At 56.8% G+C, this 19,461-nt stretch overlaps 1 protein-coding gene across 1 annotated transcript in view; it reads right to left on the bottom strand.

The window, feature by feature from the left end:
* The window catches only part of ITPR3 (inositol 1,4,5-trisphosphate receptor type 3), a 67,256-nt gene extending 54,553 nt beyond the window's left edge, over positions 1 to 12,703 (bottom strand). The window contains exon 1 of the mRNA XM_069564127.1: positions 12,319 to 12,703. Within this exon, the coding sequence (XP_069420228.1) occupies positions 12,319 to 12,407 (89 nt within the window). The 5' untranslated portion in view covers positions 12,408 to 12,703. The remainder of the gene's footprint in view (positions 1 to 12,318) is intronic.
* Positions 12,704 to 19,461: the final 6,758 nt, after the last annotated feature.

Here is a 19,461-nt window from a genome sequence, read left to right as displayed (position 1 = left end):
CAGCCTCAGGAAGGGGAGAGAAGGGCCTGCTGTGAGGACCCACTCAGATGGCTCCCCATCCCCAGCCTCCAGCGCCGTCCTCTCTCCTCCACTGGCACTCGGGCCCTTGGTCACCTTGGCCACACGTACGGGTTCAAAGAACCGCTTGTAAGTTCACTGATAACTTCCGCCTCCACCTCCTCTGTCCCTCTTCCCCCAAACTCCAGGTTCGTAATCTAACCACCCACTCCACGTCTCCACTTGGATGTCCACAGGAATCACAAACTCAGCACGTTCCCAACGCGGAGCTCCTGCTCTTCTTGAAGCCCTCTCTCCATCCAGCTAATCCCTCCTTGCAATTGCCTGGTCCTCTCGCTCACCTCTCACAGCTAACCTGTGAGGAAATGCTGTGGGCTTTATCATTAAAATATGCATGGAATCTGAATCTAAACTATGACAAAAATGAACCTATCTATGCAACAGAAACAGATTCACAGACATAGAGAACAGACACAGACATGAGACTTGCGGTTGCTGCAGGGGCGGGGCGGGGGGGGGACGTCAGGGAGGGATGGGGAGACTGGAGTTTGGGAGGAGCAGGTACAAACTATTATATACAGGAAAGGACAAATGACAAGGTCCTACTGTAGAGCACAGAGAACTACATTCAATATCATGTGATGAAATCACAGTGGAAAATAATATATATGTATAAATGAGTCACTTTGCTGTATAGCAGAAGTCAACAACATTGTAAATCAACTCTAATAAAAATTTTTTAAAATATGCACAGAATCTGACTTTTCACCATGCCAGCACCACTTGGTCCAGGCTCCCAGCGGCTCTCACCTGGATATCACTGTCTCCCCATTGGTCTCCTAACACCCCTCTCACCTCTACAGCCTGTCCTCCACATAACAGCAAAGGGATTCCTTGAAAAGGTCAGTCAAATCAGGGCAGTGCTCTGCTGGGAAACTCCAAAACCACCCATCTCAGAGGGTAAGGCAAGAACTCACAAGACCCCTTCACCTCTCACACCTCATCTCCTCCCCACCCCCTGATGCCCGCCCCTGGCCCACTCTGCTCCAGCCCACCGTCTTCCTCCAGGCTCCTCAAACCTTCCAGGAGACTTGACCCCGGCTCTTCCCTCTGCCTGGCACTCTCTACGCTAGACACCTTCTTAGCTCCACCCCTCCCTCATCTCCTTCAGATCTCGGCTCAAATGACCCATTCCTGTGGCCAGGCTCCCTCCCTACCCTTTTAAAAACTGTGGACTGCTCGCTCACACTTCTCAACCCCCTGCCCGCCTCACTGTTCTCCATATCACCACTCGGCCTGCTACAGAGTCTATCTGGGGTCCTATTCCTCCCTGACCTGAGATGGAAGGTTCACGAGGACAGGGATGTCTGTATTGCTTCCTCCTGTATCCCCAGCACCTGGACCACCTGTCTGGCGCGGAGTGGCACACTTAAAATACACACTGAGTGAATTAATCATTTTACTAGCTACTGAGGGAAGCACACGAGAAGCAAAAGATAAGGTCTCCGCCTCAGGGAGTTCAAAACCTCACTGGGAAGACAAGTCCCAGACTCAGAAGAGTTCATGATCGAAGGAATACGCATAGGTGCCAACCGATGGTACCAGCCATGGATTTTGTCCAAGAAAGGGAGAGGTCAGAGCTTGGCCAATCAGAGAAGGTGTGAGAGAAGAGGCAAGAGCTGTGCAGAACCTTGAATAATTCATAGAATTTCCTGTAAGACATTAGTGAATCAGATTAGCTGGCTGTCTCTTGGCAAAGCACTAAGAGGAGGGGTTGCAGGACGGGTAAGTTTGGGTAGGGGAGGGGAGTAAGTCGGGGCAGGGCTGGGACCTGCACTGCTGGGGGTACTGGACAGCCAGAGGGCATTATGGAAGTCAGGGCAACGGAGAGAGGCTTGGGCACCCCCACGGCCTCCATCTTGACCAGTGCAGAAGGCCCTGTAGAGGCCATCTCCCCAGACTCACAGTCTGAGGAAAATCCACCCTCACCTCACAAACCCTCCATCCCTCCCCTGGGAACTCTTTGTCTGGGTCACATGTGCAGAAAAAAGGACATGCAAGTGTGGATGCCTGGCGTGCTTTTCCTAATCCCCCTGGCACAAGTGTGCCTGGCCATCATCTGGATGTCCTTCTGTCCCCGCCCACTCTGCCATAGCTTCTGAAGCCCTGCGGTCTCCAACTGAGCCCCTCCCCAGTGCCCAGTGGTTTACAGAGCAGAGTACATTTGGGGAGTGCAAGCTGAAGGCTCCTAGAGAAGGGGAGGGGTTGGTCAGGAGCGGAGCTTGGCCTCCAGCAGAACTGCAAGCAAGGTCAGAAAGGAAAACATCCCAGATCGGCAGCCAAGAGGGGACAGGAACGGTCTGTATGGGCGACCAGAACAGAGAAGCAAGCCATGTGGACCATGAAATAAAAAAGGCAGGGGGCTCTGGAAGGCATCAGGAACACCGACTCAGGAAGATGGGACTTTCAGGACTTCCTCCGGGATCCAACATCCCACTCCCTCCCTCCTCCAAGTGCGGGTCCTGGATGAGCAAAATCAGCACGGCCTGGGAACATTCCGAACCCTTCCCCTGCAGCCTCTGAGGGATGGCACCCCGCCCTCCCCATCATTTCATTTCCCATCTGGAGGGCAGCCCTCCACCAAGCCCGTAGGCAAAGAGGGCAGCCAGCGGCAGGGTGTTTAGGAGGTCCCAAACTGCCCCGCAGCGCGCCCGCGGAAGTCTCCCCTCCGTCCCTCAGAAGCTCCTCCTCAGGACTGAGGCATCCCAAGAAGGTGCTATCGGGCGGGCGGGGAAGGGAGGGGCGTCGGGTGAAGCCATTTACAGATAAGCGGGAAAGCCCTCATCGGACGGGCTGCAGAGAGGGAGACCCGAGGCCAGAGGGAGGCACGAGGGCCGGGACTTCCGACGGCTAAGTTTCGACGGAGTGGGAGCCTCAGAGGGCGCGGCCGGGACTTCGAGCCTCTGAGTAGAGCGAGAGGCGGAGAGGTGGTCGCCGAGCCCCGCGCCGAGGACCCCTGAGGCCCCGCCCCCGGTTCGCCGAGGCCCCCCTAAAGCCCCGCCCCGATCCGCCGAGGACCCCTGAAGCCCCACCCCGGTCCATCGAGGGCCCCTGAAGTCCCGCCCCGGCCCGCGAGACCCCGCCCCGGCCCGCGAGGCCCCGCCCCGGCCCGCAAGGCCCCGCCCCGGCCCGCGAGGCCCCTCCTGCTCGCGGAGGACGCCGAGCCCTCCCGGCCAGCCCCGGCCCCGCCCCCGCCGCGGAACGAAACTCGCCTCCCCGCGTGCGGCCGTCACCCCAGCCGCGTCGCGGAGGGAATGCGAGCGTGGCCTCGCCCCGGCCTGCCTCCCACTGCAAGCCGCCGCCAGGACGCTGGGCCCGGGCCAGGCTCGCCCGGGGGCGGCAGGAGGCGGGCGCGAAGAGGTGGGGACGGGCCGCCAGCGCCCGCGCTTTCCTCCCCTGCCCGGGACGGCCCCGGGGGAGCCCTTCCCACTGGTGGCACCCACATCCCGGCCGTACCCGCCTCATTCTCCCTCAAGGTGGGGGCATCTGTGTGGATTATACTAGCCTGGTCACAGGTGTCTGGCTTCCGGTGCGCACCTGGCGCCGTAACCAGAGCCGGGCTCTCCTGGGAGAAGCTGCCCCTAGCTTCCCCGTCCCCACCCCGCCTGAGCGCCTCCATCCCCGTCCAAGGGCTGGGGAATGGCCTACTGCCGCCCGCGCTCAGCCAGCCCTGTTATCTCTGTCCCCCGCTGCGTCCTGCCACATTCAAGGCCGGCCGGCCGGAAACTCCGCTCCTCCAAGTTCCCTGTCTGTCCCCACGAACTAAAGGTAGGGGGGTGCCTCAGCCAAGATCACCTTAGAAGAACCGACGCTCCACTGTGCAGAACACGTTTACTTTATAAATCGTTTTTACACCCAGTACCTCATCCCATTCTTACCAGTCCGGTGGGGTTCACAGAGTTCAAGGAACCACCTGGTCCACGCAGCTGGTAGCTGATGGCACTTGTACCATCTAGGGCTCCATAGGTCCCACAAAACTTTACTGCGAAGGGATGATGTGCTGGGTGTGCTCCCCAGCCTCTGGAAGCTCCTGTCCACCATGCTGAGTCCTGTGAGTACAAGAGCTGCGTCCTACACTATCGCCAACTGAGGACAGTGGGAGACATTAGATGGGTCTGAGCCTGCACCGTGCAGGGCCCAGGAGGGATCAGCAGGGTGGGCAAGGGGAGGTGGTGAGAGGAGAGGGAGGGTCCGGCAGCAAGCCGGTGGGCAGGCCTGCCCTGGACCCTCTGAACAGGAGTTGGTGGACAGCTCTGCTCTAGAAGGATGTGGAGGGCGCTGCCCTGAAAATGCTCCAGGGCCTGCACCCCAAGACCTTGGGAAGGAAGAGAGAAAGGCAGATGCATCCAGGGGCCTAGCTGGCCCCATTCTGCCCGGGGTGGACTTTGAGATCCAGTGGAAGGCACGGAAAAGGTAGTGGGCCGGGTCAGTGCTGCCAGGAAAGATTAGATAAGCAGGAGGAAGAAGGGAGCTAGAAGCGGTACAAGTGGCTATCGGGAGCAGCTGAGGAAAGAGGCCTGCAGACGGGAGAGACCCCCAAGGGTCCCCAGACAGCCCCTCCCTGATCTAGCCTGGGAAAGAGAGGTGCAGGGGGAGACCAAAGAGCTCAGGCCACACGGTTAAAGGAACAGCCAGTTCCAGACCCCAGATCTCCTGACTCCCAGCCAGGGCACTGGCCACCACCCCACAGATCTAGGCCAGACCCACGGAAGGCCACTCCCAAAGCAGGCACTGTCAGAACACTGGGATCGACTGGTGGTGGATGGAGGCCTTGGATTCCCCCTCCCCAAATACTGGTGCGGGTGGGGAGGAATGCTGGGCAAGTAACCCAGGTTCACTGGCTGGGATCCCTGGCTCATCAAAGAAAAGCAGTCCAGTTCTGCATCCTTGCAGAAAAACACCCATAAACCTGACCTCTACACGTCTTTCTTTACCAAGGATCCACCCTGAGCCACCCAAGGGACCAGAGTATATGGCCTTTAAAATAAGCATGGCTCATCCTTTCAGAGAGCTTATGTCTAGAAAGGACAGCAAGCCACATACTCAGGCTCTTGGGGAATCCTAAGAGTCTCCCCAGCAAGGAACAGAGGCAGCAAATGTGATTAAACCTGACCAGACTGAAATAAAGACCCTTGGCCAGGGCACAAGCTTTCAGAGCGCTGCCTCTGCCCACAGGCCTGGGTTTCTGGCTCTCAAGGCTGGGTGGGCTCTGGCAAGTCCTGGGGTCTCTATTAGGCCAAGGAGAAGAGGGACGGGGAGCAGGAGGGACGAGAGCTGAGAAAAGGCACAGAAGACAGGCAACCCTGGGCCACCCAGCCCACCCCCAGGCTTCTCTCCTGCGCTCCATCCAGGGCGTGGGCTCTGGGCCCGTCCAACCAGCCTAATAACTGAGGCTGGAGGGGCCTCCGCAGGGCAGCCCCGAGGCCTAGGACACCCAGCTTCAGACCCTGCGGGGCAACCCTGATGACTCCACAAAGGGAGAGACTGTCTACAGCCTCCCCATCAGGGTGAGGAACAAAGAAATGGGGGCAGGCGCTGCTTCAGATTAAAGGAGACTCAGGAGGCATTGTGAATCAAATTAACACATGGACCTTGATCAGATCCTAATTTAAAGACACCAGTGGTCGAGGCCAGACTGAGAACAATGGAGTGTACTGGACTATGGATCCGGCATTGGATGTTATTCGGAAATTACTAACTGGTGTGATGACAGGACTGCGGTTACACAGGAACACAGCCTATTTCTTAGGAATGTAAAATGAAGGATGTAGAGGCGAAAGCATGCTTGCATGTAATTTACCATGAAATACTTCAAGAAAGAACTAAGCACAGTAAATACGGCAAAATGTAAACAATGACTAGGTCTAGTGGTGGATATATGTGTTCTAAATAATTCCTTTTTTTTGCAGCATTGTGAGACATGCGGGACCTTAGTTCCCCAACCAGGCATCGAACCTGTGCCCCCTGCACTGGAATGTGGCGTCTTAATCACTGGACCACTAGGGAAGTCCCTTTCCCTGCTTTTATAAATTTTATATATGCCTCCAGTTGGTGGTAAGGGGTCAAAGGGACAGCACAGACCAGAGCTGTAAATACTTGGGAAAGTCCACCCATTGCCAGCAGCAGCAACATCTCTGAAACACAGACCGAATTCTCCCTCTCACGACCTGTCACCCCTGTCACCCTATTTCTGGACTCAGATCCTGGAAAGCTGGTTCTCCTGCAGGCTGGAGGAAGGCGGTGATGGCTGGCTGGCTGGCTGAGTGATGGGAGAGGGATTTGTGAACCAAATATGTACAGGTGTCTGCCTCAAACACCTGCAGCTGCCCCTGGGCTAAGATTTATGTTCACCGTCTCTTCTGGCTCTGCCCACCTGCCAGCCAAACAAATATGAACCTTTACACGCACTGTGATCATTTCACTCCCCCACTCAGTCCCCAGCCGGGAGTCCCCACAGTCTTATCTCCCCAAGGGCAATGTGTCCCCCTCTCCAAGCCCCCATCCCACCACACCCCAGGTCCACTGTGTTGTCAATACCCAGCCTCATTTCTGCCCTGGTGTGAAAAATCTTGCAGCCTCTTCTCCAGTAGCCATGGCAGACTCCTGCTGGGTCACCCCCCACCTCCCCAGGGGTCTGCCATGCAGAAGGCTGCAGGTACAAATGCTGGGGCTTGGAGCTGAGGCCCCTGATGAACTTACTGGAGATCTGGGCCCTGCTCTCCTCCCCTCCCCCGACAGGCCTCCCTCCCTCCTCTCTCACAGCCCCCACTTGCAGGGAGGAGCCCCCCAGCTCCACACGGGGTGAGGTGTGGTGAGCAGGCCTGGGGGTGGACTGCAGGAGGTATCTGCTCAGGAGTAATCGAAACACAGACGCCTCCCCTCAAAGGAAGGGCAGAAAGCTGCCGTGACCCCACCCTGAAATCCAGCATATCACCCCACCCCCAGCCCAAGCCTCTGCCCCACCCACCCACAGCCTCACGGGGCCAAGAGGGGGAGGGGAGGGGACGTGGGTCAGGAATGTAGGGCAGGGCAGAGCAGGAGCAGCTGGCTACAGCAGGATTCTTTTAGGGCCCAGGAGGAGCAGGCAGCTGGGTCCCTGGAGCCCCTTGGCGGGAACTTGGAGCTGATTCTGTCCTTGGGCCACCCCCACACTGACTTGTCTCCGCGGCAGCCCTCCCCATCACGGCCACCACGCCCAACCTGGCCCAGCCTGGAGGGCAGAGACTGGTCCTACTCCCCACACCCCTAGTGCAATCCTCTCAGACTCGTGATGTGAAGTGAGCATCCCTGGGGCATTGGGTCCCAGCTTCCTCCTCCTCCTCCTCCATCACCACCTCCACCGCCAGAGTTAGAGCCAGCAGGGGAAAAGATGTGCCTGGGCATTCCCTGGTGGTCCAGAGGAAAGGACTCCACACTCTCCCTGCTGAGGGCCTGAGGTTCAATCCCTGGTTGGGGAACTAAGATCCCACAAGCCACTCAGAACAGGAAAAAAAAAAAAAAAAAAAGGTGTGTCTTCCCTTTGATCCTGGACTTCCACTTCGGGGAACCTGTCCCAAGAGGATAACTGGACAAGTGAGTGTTCTGGCATGTACGGACTAGGATGTTCAGTGCAGACTGTGTAGAACAGCAAGAAATGTACAGACAAGCCAAATGCCCAAGACGAGAGTTGCTTAAATAAGTGAGGTACATCATACCGCGGGGCCCTCTGTGACCACAACACTCATAGGCCGGCATGCATGGGAAAAACACAGCTTAATGTATTCTCCCCAAAAAGCCAGCATACAAAGCCAGATGTGCAGTTTGACCATTTTGTACATGTTTATTTGTGGGTGCATAAAAGACTAGAAAGTCCATATAGAGGCTGTCAAGATAATCACAGTGGTATTACAGATAACTTTTTATTTTAGGTTTTCAAGTTTTCTCCATGGAGCATATTTTAATCAAGTTTTCTCCATGGAGCATTTTTTAATCAGGAAAAAAACAGTATGGGAATCCCCTGGTGGTCCAGTGGTTAGGACTTGGCGCTTTCACTGCCGGCGCCTGGGGTTCTATCCCTGGTGGGGGAAATAAGATCCTGAAAGCCATGGAGCACAGCAAAAACAAAACAGTTTTAATGAAGAAAGGAAAAAATATATATGTATTTTCCAAAGAACAATGAGTTGTATGGATTGATCTAGAGGAGGCTGAGACCCTACCTTAGCGCACAGGACAGGGATAAGTCCAATGTCTCATTTCAGTGGAATCACAACTAAATGAAAGCCAAGGGCAGTTCGGACACCTGCCCATGGAATTCAGTCTGCACGGGAAGGCCAGCACCCCCTCCTGGAATTACCCGTGTCTGAGACTTAAGACTCAACAGGCTCTTAGGGACCATTTCTCCCAGCTCTCCACTGTACAGACTAGAATAGGCTGGACTCTGTCTTGGTTACCACTGACTCCCCAATGACTAGAACAGTGTCTGGCACATAGTAGGTGCCCATTCAATGTTTGCTGAATGACTTAGTGAGGTCTGATGAAAACTAAGAGATGGGCTTTCTGGACCGGAGCAGGCCTCAGACCCCACCCCTACAAGTGTTAATACAGTTGGTCTGACATGGGATGCTGGAACTGGATTTTTTTTTAAAGACACACAGGGATTCTCAGATGCAACAGAGCACCACAGAGGACAAAGGTGATAGAAACATACTCTGAGAGACAGGGCCTTGCCAAAATCACTCCTCCAGTTAGAGACAAAGTAGGTCCTAACCCTGAGACCTGGGGCTTCCTCCACATTGACCTCCGCCTTCCCTGGGACTTCCAAGGCCCACCCTCCTGGAAAAGCCGATCACACCCCCTGTGATCACCGAGCCCTGAGTGACACACGTCCAGAGGCCCTGACTCCAAGTGGTGCTCCAAGGCCCAGCCATAGGCAGTCAGAGGCAATCTGACCCCACCCACACTTCCCAGCTTACCGAAAGGGTCTGGGGGCCCCTCCTCTGGGCACTCAAAGTAGACCTTCAGGGAACTGCACGTGAGACCCAAGGGGCCCATCCCGCACTCGGGGCCAGTTCCCCACAGCCACTGCCAGAAGCCACAGTAAATCTACCTGCAGTGGCCTCCCTCCACCTCTGCTGCCTCCCACCTGGGGGTGGGGGCGGGGGGGCACGAGGCAGTGTCTCGGCCATGCACTCCTGCCAAAAACATGCATGGGCCTGCTCTTCCTTCCCGCCCGAGGTCTCAGCCTGCTCCGGGATCCACTCCCCAGACCCCTCCCATCCTTCCAACCCAGAGTTAATGTACAATCGTCACCAGGAGCTCTAATTACCCAGGCGGCTCTAATTGGCCTCCTCCACTTGGCTCACAGAGCCCGGCTGGAATCTGAAGGCTGCCCCAGACTCCCTCCTCCACCAGTGCCTGCACGTCCCACCTCCCAGCTGAGCAGCCTCACTGCCGCCCTTGTCCTCACCAAATTCATTTCCTCCAGCCCTCACTGGGCACCTCTTGGGCACCAAGCATTGGGATCGCCTGGAAGCTCAATCAAATCACCCTCCAGGGTTCGCAGATGTGGGTGAAGGTCAGGTTCAGCCAGGGTGAAGGCAAAGGGGACCAGAGCTGAGGATGGAGGCAGAAAGACTCCAGCGAGGATGGAGCAGAGGGGGACTCACAGAGAGCAATGCTTCTCTTGTAGACACCAAATGTCTAAATTTTAGGCTCAAAATGCAGATTCTGATTCAGTAGGACAGGCTCGGGTGTGAGATTATGTATTTTCTAACAAACTTCTCCGAGATGCTGATGCTGCTGGGCCAAGGACCACACTTCGAGTGGCCATGCTTTGTGGTGTTCAGAAATCATTCTTCCCTTGAGTCTGGCTCTGAGCATGTGCCCACCACAGTGCCAGAGTGGATGAATGGGGTACTTAGGCAGTCCTGGCAGAGTGCCTAGCATTAGAAGGCCCTACAGAGAAACCTCCAACTAATCATAAAGTGTCAAACAATACAATCAACATCGGAGAAGAACTTGTACAAAGTAGTTTGAAGCACAAGGGAAAAGGGGTTAATTCTGCCCTGGCCGGGGCGGGGGGCGGGGGGTCAGGGGCTGGATCTCACAAAGGAGGCGCTTTGCTCTAGGTCTGAGAGGGTGGGTCAGATTTACCCAGGTGGAGACTGGCTCAAGGGTGGGGGCAACACAGGAACAAAGGTAAAGAGACAGGACAAGGCTCCAGGAGTCTCAGTCCAGGTGGTGCATCGGGGGTGTGAAGAGGAGGTTAGGAAAAAACAAAAGACAATTAATTTGGGGCCAGCACATGCCGGTGCTAGAATGCCGTCTGGGAGGGCGGGCGTGCAGGCTTCACGGCAAGTTGGGTGCTCTGGGAACCGGCTCCTGGAGCAGAAGGGCTCTGGCAGCCACAGGCCCAGCCTCAGAATCAGATTGGCGAGCAGGAGGCCGCTTCCTGGGGCAGGAAGGGCTGGGGCGGGAGGGAGCTGTGTTAGGAAGCAATAGAGGGAATCCCTGGCAAGGGGATGAGGCCTCCCTGGTAGTCCAGTGCCTGGGACTCCCCGCTTCCACTGCAGGGGGCGTGGGATTGGGTTCCTGGTCAGGAAACTAAGATCCCACCTGCCAGACAGTGCGGCCCCGCCAAAAATTTCCCTTGATTCTGTTAGACGTCACAGGTGCTGAAAAAGCCCTCTTGGGTGCTTAGCCCTAACACTGGGCAACAGAGAAGATGGTCATTTCCCCAAAGCCCTGGGCCTGTCCAGACAGCAGAAAGGAGGCTTCCACCATCTGCCCCTGGGTGCCCGCCACACCCTCTGCTCCTTCCCTTGGTGTTATCAGAGGTGTTGACTCCCTGCCAGCTGGGCAGTCTGGCCAGAGGGGCAGTCCGAGAGTCGCTCTCTGGGGGAGGTCAGCTCACCATGCCCTCACCCACTCACATCCTCTGGGAAACCGAACAAGAGAAGACAGACTAGCGGAGAGAGGTTGAAGGGCTGGGGAGTCTGCATCTGAACGGGGAGGGGGCTGGGAAGGCCTGGATGTGTGAGATAAGGTGTGAGGTATGCTAGAATTCCCAATCCTCGTCTCCCTTTGGCTGACTCAGCCCTCCCGCCCTCGAGATCTTTCCCACACGACTAAAGCTAAACTCCCAACAAGACACCAAGGGAGCCAGGTGACTCTCCCCTCCTGAGCTCAGGGTCAGCTCGCCCTGGGCTGAGGGTGCCAAGGCTGTCCTCCAAAACCCCCGGGGAGAAGGCACCTTGTAGCCAGTTGGCGTCAAGAAGAGTTGGGTCAGCAGAAGAGGGTGGGTTCATCCTAACGAACCGCTGGGTGTGGCAGATGAGACCATTTAACACAAGTCCGCAGACTGTAAAACGTGACACAGGTAACAGGCCCCACCCTGGGGCTGGAGAGGTGCAGAAGCCACTCTCTCCTCCACCCCGGCGACTCACTCAACTGCCCTTCGGAAGATAAACCCATTTCCTCTCATTCTTTCCCTGCCCTATGCCAGCTCCGGGCCTGGCCCTCTCCTGGGACGTGAACGGATTCCTTGCTCTTCCAGACCCTGTGGGGTGGCGGCCAGAATTAATTAATGTTTGCAAAGTGCTCCAGAGATCCTGGGACCAGGGACCCAGGGGCGCCAGATGAGCTGCGCAGGAAATTGCCAGGGAGAGGCGGGGAGAAGGGGCCGCCTGGCGGGACCTGGGACGCCTGGAAGGAGAGGCCGGGGAAGAGACTCCTAAAGACAGGGAACAGGGCAAGAGAGAGCTCGGAAGAAAAGGTGCGACCCTCCAAAGGTGCGGCAGGTCTGTAACTAGACGGCCCCGGGCTCCTGGCCCTCTCGTTCACCATCACCACCACCACGATTCCGCCTCGCTCCAGAGTCGTCCACGTCCAGGCCCGGATGCCTGTCCCCGACTAACGCCACGGCCACCCACCTGCCCCCCCCCGCACAGGGACCACCTGCAGAGGAAGTCCCAGGGCCCCCCCCCCTCCCACCCCGCTCTGGAGAAGAAAGCAAGCGTGCGAGGGTGGAGGCTTCGCGAAGGGGGCGCCTCCTGCCAACACAGGCGGGGCGCCCGACTCCTACCTAGGCAAATATTTCACTTCCTTTCTCTAAAAGGAGGCGGCGAGCCGCTCCCCGGTTCCTTGAAGCTGGGGGACGACCAGGTCCCCTGACGGCAGGAGGCAGCAGAACGCACACAAACGGCACCGGGGCCCACCGCGCCCCCTCCCCGCCCGCGCCCCCCTCGAACTCGGCTCGCTCACCCCAAAGTACTGATGAAGCCATTGACGGAGCCCTCGGCGTACAGGGAGACGATGTCCCCGATGTGGAGGAAGCTGGACATCTCGCTCATGGCTGCGGCCCTCGGGGGAGCCGGGGCGGTGGAGGCGCCTAGGGGCGAGCGGCCAGGCGCGGTGCGGAAAGCGGAGACGACCCGCGAGGCCGAGCGGGGCGCGCCCCCACCTCGGAGCCGGGCGCTCGGCGCGGCCGGGGCGGGCTGGCGGCCCCCGGAGCGGAAGGCGGCGCGGCGCGGCCGCGGAGCCGGAGGTGGCGTCCGGGTGAGGAGGTGCCCGCGTCTCGGCACTCCCGCCACCCGCCCGCCCGGCCCGGCCCGCGCCTACCTGCGGCGCAGAGGAGCAGGAAGTCTGCGGCAGCCGCACACACATGCAAATCGCGCCCGGGAGGCGGGGAAGCCACACCCCGCCCCCCAGGCCCGCCCGCCGGCACCCACGTGCGGCGGCCCGCCTCCCGCGCCCCTCGCGCGTCCGGGCCCGGCCTCCCGGACGCCGAGGCGGCCGCCGGCCCCGCGCGATCCCGACGGCTGCCGGGACAGGTCTCCAGCTCCGGAGAGTCCCCGGCCAGCCTCGCGGAGCCGCCATCCCTGGGAGGCCCAGCGGGAGCTCTCCGCCCTCGAGGTTGGCCGAAACGTCTACTCGGCCCTCGAGTCGCTGAGGGCTGGGCGGGCGGCCGCGGAAAGGGGAGCCCGGGCGCCCCAGCGGGCGCTCCCTTGAACCACGCCCCGGAGGACGTGCCCGGGAGCGCCCTGGCTGCGGCCGCCCTGCGACCACCGCGCCGTCTCCGCTCCCAGCTGAGAGCCGTCTTGCGCGGAGAGGCGCGCTCATTCCTTCGCAGAGCACATCGGGATTCATTTTTCTTAACGTAAAAAGCCTTTTCATTGCACAAAAGAAAGTGCTAGGGCTTGGAGGGGAAATGAAGCAATGGGGTGGGTTTTGTTTTTTTCTCGCCGCATTCCTGTGTACAAAGAGATCCAACTTCCGAATCAGTTCAGCCGCTCCCTCTCCAGGAGTTGGCTCCGAAACTCCTGGCTTCTTCTTTCTTTTCTTTTAAGGGGGAAAGGAGAGGGGCAGGAGTGAAAACTACCTTCGCTGGTTAATTGCGCACCCAAGCGCCAACGAGGACCAGACCAGGGCCAGCACCCCCTGGGAGTGACCCGCTACGGTGTAGCCGCTGTGCAAAATTTTGCTCATGAAGTCCTCCCCTCAAACGCCCGTCCCCAGCTCGCCTGCTTTCTGTTCTGTCCCCGGGCGCTGCGGTGTTTGCTTCCTAGTCCCTTTTATTTTAGCTTCTGGGATAGAGTGCCCAGTACCCCCCATTCGATCACGTTTACTCCCTTCCGACACCCCCACCCTGACTTCCTGGGAAGGGGGAGGCTTATCCCTGGGAGATAGAGAGGAGGGGGCTGAGGATTGAACTGGGGGTGGGGGGTGGAGAGAAAGACGCCGGAGGGATGAACTACTTCGAGCCAAGAGACAGCTGCTAACCCAGGGGGAGAGAGTGAGGAGCCCCTGGGCCTGTGGCTTTTTCACAGAGACCCCTCGAATGTGGGAGAGGAGGACGCCTCCAGGATTGCTGAGTTCAGTGTTTCCCAATCTTTTCACCAAGACCCCACAATAGCAAATCAATTTTACCTCAGACCTGTCGGCACCTTCATCTGTATATAAGCGAAACAATAGTTTCACAAAACAATACTTACCCTTATGACCTGTGATTGCACTCTGATATTTTCTGTTCTATTTGTTTTGTTTCATTTTGCTTTTTAATACTGATTGTGAACCACTAAATTGCTCTGTTAAATGTACCAAATGAGTTGCAAATTGCAGTTGGAAAGACCTCACCCTGGCCACTCTGCCAAAAAGAGATGAGCAAATCCTGGAGAAGCAGAAACAAATCTCTAGGTCACACAGCCCCGTACATGGCAACTAGAACCAGCAGCCCAGCCCTTGACCCCCAGCTCCTGACAGCCCGCTCAGTACTCTCTCCAGGGCCTCATGCTACTCTGGAGCCTCAGCTGTCTGTCCCCGGAGCCCAGCTGGGAAGGGCCAGCCCCTGAAACAGCTTCACTTGCTCCCAGAAGTCAGGACTCCACTGCGTTTCCTGCAGACAGAGAGGAAACATATGCATTTGTTCCACAAGCATTTATCAAGGGCCCACTGTGTGCCGGGCCAGTTGCCTAGGTCCCCTGCACCAGTGATGATGAAAAGGAGTGTGCTGGGAACACCCCCTCCAGCGGCTTCACTCTGGACGTGTGCCTTCCTTGCCCCAGCACATCCAAGGGTCCATGTCCTTCCTCTCCTAAGATTCAAACGGAGGGTTCCATAACGGCCAAGGTCTGACAGCCCGGAAGTGGAGGTCAGGCCTATCTTGCCCAAAGCACCTGCCACTGGTTCCCCCTTCACCCCCAGGTCAGGAGTGCTCTGAGCCTCTGTCCCTCCACCAATCGGGAGCACTCAGAGGTGGGGAGAGCAACCACCATCTGGCTGAGAAGCCCTGGGAGTGATGCCCCAGCAGCCTCCTGCCACACACACACTGCCTCTGGATGCTCCTCCGGACCACGGCACCCATCCCATGTTCCCAGAGGAGACACCCCTGGGCTCCAGACCCCCTGTCACCTGCCTCTTAGAAATTATCTCCACTGGAAGTACTTTTATGCATCTGGGTTCTAAAGTAGAGTTTGTTTAAAGAAAGGTTCAGTTGGTTAAAAAACAATAAAATGTAAGAAACTGATGATACAGCTGCAGTGAGTTCATGCCCCCCTTGTGTTTCCTCATCACCCACATGATCAAATCTACGGGACTTAGCTCAGCACATCAGACTCTGTCTCCCCATCCAGCCCTTGGCAGGCACAAACATTGCTGCTCCAGAATGGTTCTGTGAACTGCGCAGACTGACTCTCATGGGCCTGGGATTGAGGCCCAGTTCTGCCACTTTACCAGAGGCTGGTCTCCCAGCCTCTATTTCCATACGTTAAAGGGGGAGGATACCTTCCAACACGTGGGGGCAGTGGGATAAAGCCGTCAGTACGGCACCACCCCCCACCCCAGCCCCTCCCACCCCACAGCCCCCAGTTAAGAAGGACTGAGTGCGTTCAACCTCGTTTCCCCAGGACCACATCCACTCCCACTCCACCACTTCCCGCTTGCTATTCCCATGGTCAGAAGGAACTCTCCTTCCTTGATGCCCAGAGCAGCAATCTTTTAAGTCTTATTATGAAATATTTTCAGAAATAAGATTACATTTAAAATAATAGATCGAAAAGAGAGTTAGTGCCCTATACCTGTCTTCCAACTTTGTCAAATCTTCATATTTTGCAAAATTTAGTTCCAACATATATTTTTTTTAACTAAACAATTCAGCTAAAAAATGAAAAAAAAAATTCAGTTGAGGTTCCTTATGTGGGTGCGTGCGTGCTGAGTTGCTTCAGTTCTGTCCGGCTCTTTGCAACCCTGTGGGCTGTAGTCAGGCTCCTCTGTCCCTACATACACCTCCCCCCTCTACCCCGGGCCAGGCCGTGCCCCAGCTCTCCCTTCCCCCTCCAGAGAGAACCCTGATTTGGGAATGTTGTTTCCTGCAGTTTTCACGCTTGAAAAGGTACGGATGCATCCATAAACAGTGTACGCTCTCTCTCCGCAGGGCTTTACACTTTGAATAAATAGTGTCACCCCGCGTGTATCCTCTGGCACATGGAGCAGGGTGACAGCCCACTTCCTGCCCACATCGCGATTTGTTTGTCTGTTGGTCGGTGGCCACGAGAGCCGTGTCTCCGTCTGGGCTGCTACAGCCGTGTTGCACTGGACATTCCTGTCTCCTTGTGCAAATGCTTGAGTGTCTCTAGGGCAGTGTGGGTCACACTATGGGCTCAGACATACTCGTGAGTCCTGAAATCAACTGAAAGGGTAAAGATCAGCACTTTCTAGAACTCAGAATTGATTAGGAAATAACCGGCATCACATGTCTTCAGGGTCACCATTACAGTGACAGTCCTGTGTCGTGAGTGGCATGCGGATTCTGGATCTCAGCGTGGGTCTCCTGACGATACCTGTTCAAAAGTGACCTAAAAACTCTACTCCGGAGTGAGAACTCAGAAGATGAACTTGCTGGATCTCAGGGAAGGTGCAGTTCGACCTCCTAGGAGTTGATGAATTACACTCCAAAGTGTCCTTTCTAAATCACCTTCTCATGGGTCACTAGAAGTATGTCTGCTGAGCCATGGCCCCACCAACACTTGCTGTTGTCAGGCTTCTTAGCCTGAAATTTCTTTGTTTCCCCACTCTCAGAGACCAGATTGGGGCCATCTTGAATTGTAATCCTCTCTTTCCTTTTTGGCCTTCCCCCTTAGACCATGAGTTCCTAGATAGACGAGGCTGTGTCTGAGTTAATTTGTGTCCCCACCAGGCCTGGCATGTAGCGAGTGTTCACAAAATCTACTCAGATTTGAACTCTCAAAGACTAGGAGGATGGGGAGAGTACAAAAATTATTGCAGGCGGGCTTCTCCGGTGGCTCAGTGGTAAAGAATCTGCCTGCTGCTGCAGGAGACACGGATTTGATCCCTGGTCCAGGAAGACCCTACGTGTCATGGAGCAACGAAGCCCGTGTGCCACAATTATTGAGCCTGTGCTCTAGAGCCCGGGAACTGCAACTCCTGAGCCCACGCATCGCAGCGATTAAAGCCCGCACACCCTAGAAGCTGTGCAAGAGCTGCCGCCGCGGTGAGAAGCCCGAGCACCGCAAGGAAGAGGAGCCCCTGCTCTCCACAGCCAGAGAAAGCCTGCTCACAGCAAAGAAGACCCAGGGCAGCCAGAATAAATAAAAACTTTTACATAAATAAATAAATAAATAATCCTGAGAAATAACAGGAGACTGTGGGAGCCCTGGCTCAAGGTATCAGACCCCCGGGTCCCAAGGCAGGAGGTGGGAGCTTCCAGGGATGCTGTAAGTGGTTGGAAAGGAGAACTGATGGGCCTGACCCCTCCTGAGAGGCTTCAGTGGGATGACCTGAAGCTGGGACAAAGATCAAGCCCAGGAAGGAGGCTGCCTCCATCCTCTGGGCAACTGGTTTGCCTGGTTCAGGCCCTAACCTCCATGGCTGGGTTCCTCCAGCACCACCTCCCAAGGGATCCTCTTCTAGAAGAAAAACAGAGAGGACGGGACACTCGGGTCAGAAAGCCCAAACTCAGGATTCGCAGGGAGCCAGTGACTGTAGGCGCCTCCTGGAGGGGAAACTGAGGCACTGAGCCTAGATTGAGGGGGGTGGGGAATTCCTTGTTAGCATATATTTTTTACCTTTTGAATTTTGGACCATGTGGATGTTTAACCTATAACCAAAACTAAAGATGCTCAAATTCTTACCCCTTTAGTTGCAAGCTCCAAGTCCCCTCAGAAAGACCTCCAGGAACCCACCTCCATCCTCCATCCAATCCAGACCTGAGGAGTCCAGGGAAGACAGGAGGTGGTGCTCAGACCCTCCCCCCGACTCAGAAGGAACTCCAGGCATGTGCTGAGGGAAGGGGCCACTAGGTCCGACTCCTAGGCCCTGTCACCAGCGTGCTCCCCGCCTCCCTGCCACCACACCTGCCTTTCTAGGCTTCTCCCCAGCTCTGCCATGTGACTCTGCAGAGAGTCCAGACCTCTGTGAGTCTCGGGTTCCTTCTTGTAGCCAGAGTTCACACCACCTTCCCAGACCTCACCCCTGGTGTTGACTGTTCTTGCAGCTTTCACTGGTCCTCCCTGACGGGGCCTGCGAGGTGCAGGACGGCCACCCCCATGCTGGCAGTGCCATCTCAGGGTTTGGGGCTGATAAGAGGCCGTCTGCAGGGCTTCCTCGGCCCTCGCCCCTGACGTAGCAGCCGGGCCGGGAGGGGAGGCAGAGTTGGGCCAGAAGGGCTGACTCAGTGCAGCAGCCACCCTGCCGGGTCAGCCGGGCACCCCACCCACCGCCTGCCGGGGTTCCCAGAGAATTCCTTCCCCATGCCATAAGCTGCCCTGGGCGGGCACCCCAGCCCTCAGCAACCACTCAGCCACAGCCAGGGCTGTCCGCCCGGCCAGACTTCGCGCACACACACACATACACTCACACGCTCAACCTCCCAGGGCGCCTGGAAGGAGACAGAACTTGTTCTGTTGGTCATCCTCCACCCCCACCTCCCAGCCTTCAGTATTATATCTATTCATTTCAGACATTTGCTGACCAGTGACCACAGGCAAGGAGAGGAAACGGACAGAGGAATGCAGCCAGCTAACCCGAACGCGCGGTCCCCGCCTGGGGAAGAAGGAGATCAAAGAGCCTGTGGCTGCCCGTCCCCCGGTCCCACAAGAGAGAGTCATCCCCTCCTTCCGCTCAACTGCCTCTTGAGAGCCAAGCCCCTGGTTCTGAAGTCCTGAATCCCGGGGCCTGATCTTTCCTCCTCCTCTGCCCTGAGGGGTCGCGAGCAGATAAGGCGACCCCTCCCTGGACAGACTGTGAAAAGCAGAAGTCCTGAAGCAAAGTCCTGGCCCCAGGCAGTGCTCTGCAGAGACGCTAGCCCTCCTCTCTGGACTTCAGTGTCTCTGTGTGTGGAGTAAGAATAGAGAGCTGTGTTCATGAGATCCTGGCAGGAAACTGGCCCCACGTCCCCAGTGGGTGATTAAAGAGAGGTTAGTGAGTGGACGGACTTGCAGAGAGCGGTGTGGACAGGGTTCAGGGCCCAGCCAGAGGTGGTGCAGCTCCCGGGAGCTAGTGACTGGGGAGAGTCCAGGCCTGGAAAGCAGCCAGTGGATCAATCACTGACCCTCTCCCCCTTCCCGTGCTCTGGTCTCTTTCCAGTGCCTCCCGCTGGCTCCGAGGACAAGGGAGCCTGGGTAACTCAAGCCACAGAGGCCAGCCTCTCAGTACACGGAGCAAGCATGGAACAGTGGACAGTGGATCCAGAGCGGGGCAATGAATGGAGAGTATCTGTTGACAACATAAGTAAGTACTTTGTGAAACATTTAGCTCAAGCAGCAAATATCTCTATAATTTCCCTTGTTGGCATAGTCCTCAGGGTTCTCAATAAAGAGAAATACCAATAAATCTAAAGAAATGACAACCTAATAGTGGAATTTCGTTTAATAGGATGACCAAAGAAGGGAC

This window comes from Ovis canadensis, chromosome 20 (genome assembly GCF_042477335.2).
Source record: "Ovis canadensis isolate MfBH-ARS-UI-01 breed Bighorn chromosome 20, ARS-UI_OviCan_v2, whole genome shotgun sequence".
Taxonomy (NCBI): domain Eukaryota; kingdom Metazoa; phylum Chordata; class Mammalia; order Artiodactyla; family Bovidae; genus Ovis; species Ovis canadensis.
This window is presented reverse-complemented; position numbering and strand designations above follow the sequence as displayed.